Source organism: Physeter macrocephalus, chromosome 13 (genome assembly GCF_002837175.3).
Source record: "Physeter macrocephalus isolate SW-GA chromosome 13, ASM283717v5, whole genome shotgun sequence".
Lineage (NCBI taxonomy): Eukaryota > Metazoa > Chordata > Mammalia > Artiodactyla > Physeteridae > Physeter > Physeter macrocephalus.
The window spans coordinates 66,846,137-66,852,136 of NC_041226.1; the positions used below are offsets into that span (position 1 = coordinate 66,846,137).

At 39.2% G+C, this 6,000-nt stretch overlaps 1 protein-coding gene across 1 annotated transcript in view; it reads left to right on the top strand.

The window, feature by feature from the left end:
- The window catches only part of LOC102978232 (ATP-binding cassette sub-family C member 4-like), a 128,083-nt gene that overhangs the window by 29,028 nt on the left and 93,055 nt on the right, over nt 1–6,000 (top strand). Inside the window, 1 exon segment of the mRNA XM_055089379.1 lies at nt 45–258. Within this exon segment, the coding sequence (XP_054945354.1) occupies nt 45–258 (214 nt within the window).

Consider the following 6,000-nt stretch of genomic DNA (forward strand, 5'->3'; position numbering starts at 1 on the left):
GGAAAGGCAGAGATCTTGTGCTAAATGATGTTTCTTTATTTCAGTTCTAACTGTAGGTACTGTCCTTTTCAGCATCACAAGATCTCTGTTGATGTTCTGCGTTCTTGTTAATTCTTCACAAATTTGGCACAACAAAATGTTGGAGTCCATTTTGAGAGCTCCGGTATTGTTCTTTGATAGAAATCCAATAGGTAAGTCGGACACCAAGTTTCTCAGCATATATGTCTTGTTAATGCATTTAGTGCCTGATTACATTTGATATTTGAAATTGGAGGAGATTCTTGGGAGAAAATCACTGTGCATGTTGATCCATCTTGTACAAAAAGCTCTACTGATATTTTTTTCCTACCAGAGAAAGTCTGAATATAAGATCATATAAACTTTTATTACAATTTATGTGTGTGTGGAAAGATAAATGAACGTTCACTTTGCAGAATGATTTAGGAATCCATTTTTTGTGTGGCGTATGAAACACCCTACATTCAATACAAATGTGTGTCAGTCTTGTTGAAGAGTTGCTAAAACGTTGGCTGTGTCACATAGTGTTAAGCTAGGTTATCCCCTCGGAAGGAACTTCTTACAAAGACTCTCTACACGAGACAGGCCGTGTGTTTCTTTCTTTCATTTCCCATCCATTTCTGGGGTCACAGTGCTCTGACATGTGCCTATACTTTGAAGTTTACCTAAAATGGTAATGAGAGTGGTTCAAGATGGCAGGGTAGAAGGCCGTGTGCTCACTACCTCTTGTGAGAGCACCGTAATCACAACTAACTGCTGAACAGTCATCGACAGGAAGAGACTGGAAATCACCAAAAAAGATACCCCACATCCAAAGACAAAGGAGAAGCTGCAATGAGATGGTAGGAGGGGCGCAATCACAGTAAAATCAAATCCCGTTACCACTGGGTGGGCGACTCACAAACTGGAGAACAATTATAACACAGAAGTCCACCCACTGGAGTGAAGGTTCTAAGCCCCACGTCAGGCTTCCCAACCTGGGGGTCCGGCAATGGGAGGAGGAATTCCTAGAGAATCAGACTTTGAAGGCTAATGGGATTTGACTGCAGGACTTCGACGGGATTGGGGAAACAGAGACTCCACACTTGGAGGGCACACACAGGGTAGTGTGTGCATCAGGACCCAGGGGAAGGAGCAGTGACCCGATTGGAGACTGAACCAGACCTACCCGCTAGTGTTGGAGGGTCTCCTGCAGAGGCAGGGGGTGGCTGTGGCTCACCGCGGGGACAAGGGCACTGGCAGCAGAAGTTCTGGGAAGTACTTCTTGGTGTGAGCCCTCCCAGAGTCTGCCATTAGCCCCACCAAAGAGCCTGTAGTCTTCAGTGCTGGGTCATCTCAGGCCAAACAACCAATAGGGAGGGAACTCAGCCCCGCCAATCAGCAGACAAGCAGATTAAAGTTTTACTGATCTCTGCCCACCAGAGCAACACCCAGCTCTACCCACCACCAGTCCCTCCCATCAGGAAACTTCCACAAGCCTCTTAGATAGCCTCATCCACCAGAGGGCAGACAGCAGAAGCAAGAACTATAATCCTGCAGCCTGTGGAACGAAAACCACAATCATAGAAATGTAGACAAAATGAAAAGGCAGCGGACTATGTCCCAGATGAAGGAACAAGATAAAACCCCAGAGAAACAGCTAAATGAAGTGGAGATAGGCAACCTTCCAGAAAAAGAATTCAGAATAATGATAGTGAAGATGATCCAGGACCTTGGAAAAAGAATGGAGGCAACGATTGAGAAAATGCAAGAAATATTTAACAAAGACCTAGAAGAATTAAAGAACAAACAAACAGAGATGAACAATACAATAATTGAGATGAAAAATATACTAGAAGGAATCAATAGTAGAATAACTGAGGCAGAAGAACGGATAAGTGACCTGGAAGACAGAATGGGGAATCACTGCTGCAGAACAGAATAAAGAAAAGAGAAATGAAGATGGCCTAAGAGACCTCTGGGACAACATTAAACACACCAACATTCACATTATAAGGGTCCCAGAAGGAGAAGAGAGAGGGAAAGGACATGAGAAAATATTCAAAGAGATTATAGTCAAAAACTTCCCTAACATGGGAAAGGAAATAGCCACCCAAGTCCAGGAAGCACAGAGAGCCCCAAGCAGGATAAACCCAAGCAGAAACATGCTGAGACACATAGTAATCAAACGGACAAAAATTAAAGACAAAGAAAAATTATTAAAAGCAACATGGGAAAAACGACAAATAACATACAAGGGAACTTCCGTAAGGTTAACAGCTGATTTCTCAGCAGAAACTCTGCAAGCCAGGAGGGAGTGGCACGATACATGTAAAGTGATGAAAGGGAAGAACCTCAACCAAGAATACTCTACCCAGCAAGGATCTCATTCAGATTCTACGGAGAAATCAAAAGTGTTACAACAAGCAAAAGCTAAGAGAATTCAGCACCACCAAACCAGCTCTACAGCAAATGCTAAAGGAACTTCTCTAAGTGGGAAACACAAGAGAAGAAAAGGACCTACAAAAACAAACCTCCCCAAATTAAGAAAATGGTAATAGAAACATACATGTTGGCAATTACCTTAAATGTGAATGGATTAAATGCTCCAACCAAAAGACACAGACTGGCTGAATGGATACAAAAACAAGACCCGTATATATGCTGTCTACAAGAGACCCACTTCAGACTTAGGGACACATACAGACTGAAAGTGAGGGGATGGAAAAAGATATTCCATGCAAGTGGAAATCACAAGAAAGCTGGAGTAGCAATACTCATATCAGATAGAATAGACTTTAAAATAAAAAATGTTACAAGAGACAAGGAAGGACCCTATGTAATGATCAAGGGATCAATCCAAGAAGAAGATATAACAATTATAAATATATATGCACCCAACATAGGAGTACCTCAATACATAAGGCAACTGCTAACAGGTATAAAAGAGGAAACCGACAGTAACACAATAATAGTGGGGACTTTAACCCCTGCACCGGCAGGCGGACTCTCAACCACTGCGCCACCAGGGAAGCCCTTTAATTGATATTTATGGGATATTCCATCCGAAAACAACAGATTGCCCTTTCTTCTCAAGTGCACATGGAACATTCTCCAGGATAGATCACATCTTGGGTCACAAATCAAGCCTCAGTAAATTTAAGAAAATCGAAATCGTATCGAGCATCTTTTCTGACCACAGTGCTATGAAATTAGAAATAAATTACAGGAAGAAGACCATAAAGAATGTGAACAAATGGAGGCTAAACAATATGCTACTAAATAACCAAGAGATCACTAAAGAAATTCAAGAGGAATTCAAAAAAGACCTAGAGACAAATTACAACGAAAACATGATGTTCCAAAACCTATGGGATGCAGCAAAAGCAGTTCTAAGAGGGAAATTTATAGCAATACAGTTCTACTGCAAGAAACATGAAAAATCTCAAATAAACAACCTAACCTTACACCTAGAGGAACTAGAGAAAGAAGAACAAACAAAACCCAAAGTTAATAGAAGGAAAGAAATCATAAAGATCAGAGCAGAAGTAAATTAAATAGAAACAAAAAAAACAATAGCAAAGATCAGTGAAACTAAAAGCTGGTTCTTTGAGAAGATAAATAAAATTGATAAACCTTTAGCCAGACTCATCAAGAAGAAGAGGGAGAGGACGCAAATCAATAAAATTAGAAATGAAAAAGGAGAAGTTACAATGGACACCACAGAAATACAAAGCATCATAAGAGACTACTACAGGGAATCCAACAACACACTGAAAGGATCATACACTGTGATCAAGTAGGATTTATCCCAGGGATGCAAAGATTCTTCAATATATGCAAATCAATCAATGGTAATACACCATATTAACAAATTGAAGTATAAAAACCATATGATCGTGTCAATAGATGCAGAAAAAGCTTTTGACAAAATTCAACACCCATTTATGATAAAAACTCTCCAGAAAGTGGGCATAGAGGGAACCTACCTCAACATAATAAAGGCCATATATGACAAACCTACAGCCAACAATCATACTCAATGGGGAAAAGCTGAAAGCATTTTCTCTAAGACCAGGAACAAGACAAGGATGTCCACTCTCACAACTATTATTCAACATAGTTTTGGAAATCCTAGCCATGGCAATCAGAGAAGAAAAAGAAATAAAAGCAATACAAATTGGAAAAGAAGAAGGAAAACTGTCACTGTTTGCAGATGTCATGATACTATACATAGATAGTCCTAAAGATGCCACCAGAAAACTACTAGAGCTAAGCAATGAATTTGGTAAAGTTGCAGGATACAAAATTAATGCACAGAAATTTCTTTCATTCCTATACACTAACAACGAAAGATCAGAAAGAGAAATTAAAGAAACAATCCGATTCACCATTGCAACAAAAAGAATAAAATACCTAGGAATAAACCTACCTAAGGAGGTAAAAGACCTGTACTCAGAAAACTATAAGACACTGATGAAAGAAATCAAAGATGACACAAACACATGGAGAGATATACCATGTTCTTGGATTGGAAGAATCAATATTGTGAAAATGACTATACTACCCAAAGCAATCTACAGATTCAGTGCAATCCCTATCAAATTACCAATGGCATTTTTTACAGAACTAGAACAAAACAAAAATCTTAAAATTTATATGGAGACAAAAAAGACCCCACATAGCCAAAGCAATCTTGAGGGGAAAAAACGGAGCTGGAGGAATCAGACTCCCTGACTTCAGACTATCTACAAAGCTACAGTAATCAAGACAATATGGTACTGGCACAAAAACAGAAATATAGATCAATGGAACAGGATAGAAAGCCCAGAGATAAACCCATGCACCTATGGTCAACGAATCTATGACAAAGGAGGCAAGGATAGACAATGGAGAAAATACAGTCTCTTTAATAAGTGGTGCTGGGAAAACAGGACAGCTACATGTAAAAGACTGAAATTAGAACACTCCCTAACACCATGCACAAAAATAAACTCAAAATGGATTAAAGACCTAAATGTAAGAGTGGACACTATAAAACTCTTAAAGGGAAACATAGGAAGAACGTCCTTTGACATAAATCACAGCAAGATCTTTTTTGACCAACCTCCTAGAATAATGGAAATAAAAGAAAAATAAACAAATGGGAGCTAATGAAACTGAAAAGCTTTTGCACAGCAAAGAAAGCTATAAACAAGACAAAAAAACAACCCTCAGAATGGGAGAAAATATTTGCAAACGAATCAACGGACAAAGGATTAATCTCCAAAATATATAAACAGCTCATGCAGCTCAATATCAAAACAACAAACAACCCAATCAAAAAATGGGAGGAAGACCTAAGTAGACATTTCTCCAAAGAAGATGTACAGATGGCCAAGAGGCACATGAAAAGCTGCTCAACATCACTAATTATTAGAGAAATGCAAATCAAAACTACAGTGAGTTATCACCTCACACTAGTTAGAATGGTCATCGTCAGAAAATCTACAAACAACAAATGCTGGAGAGGGTGTGGAGAAAAGAGAACCTTCTTGAACTGTTGGTGGGAATGTAAACTGATACAGCCACTATGGAGAACAGTATGGAGGTTCCTTAAAAAACTAAAAATAGAATTACCATATGACCCAGCAATCCCACTACTGGGCATATACCCAGAGAAAACCGTAATTCAAAAAGACACATGCACCCCAATATTCATTGCAGCACTCTTTACAATAGCCAGGTCATGGAAGCAACCTAAGTGTCCATCGAAAGACGAATGGATAAAGAAGATGTGGTACATATATACAGTGGAATATTACTCAGTCATAAAAAGGAATGGAATTGGGTCATTTCTGTGGATGGACCTAGAGACTGTTATACAGTGTGAAGCAAATCAGAAAGAGAGAAACAAATATCGTATATTAAAGCATATATGAGGAATCTAGAAAAATGGTACAGATGAACCAGTTTGCAAGGCAGAAATAGAGACACAGATGTAGAGAACAAACGTATGGACAC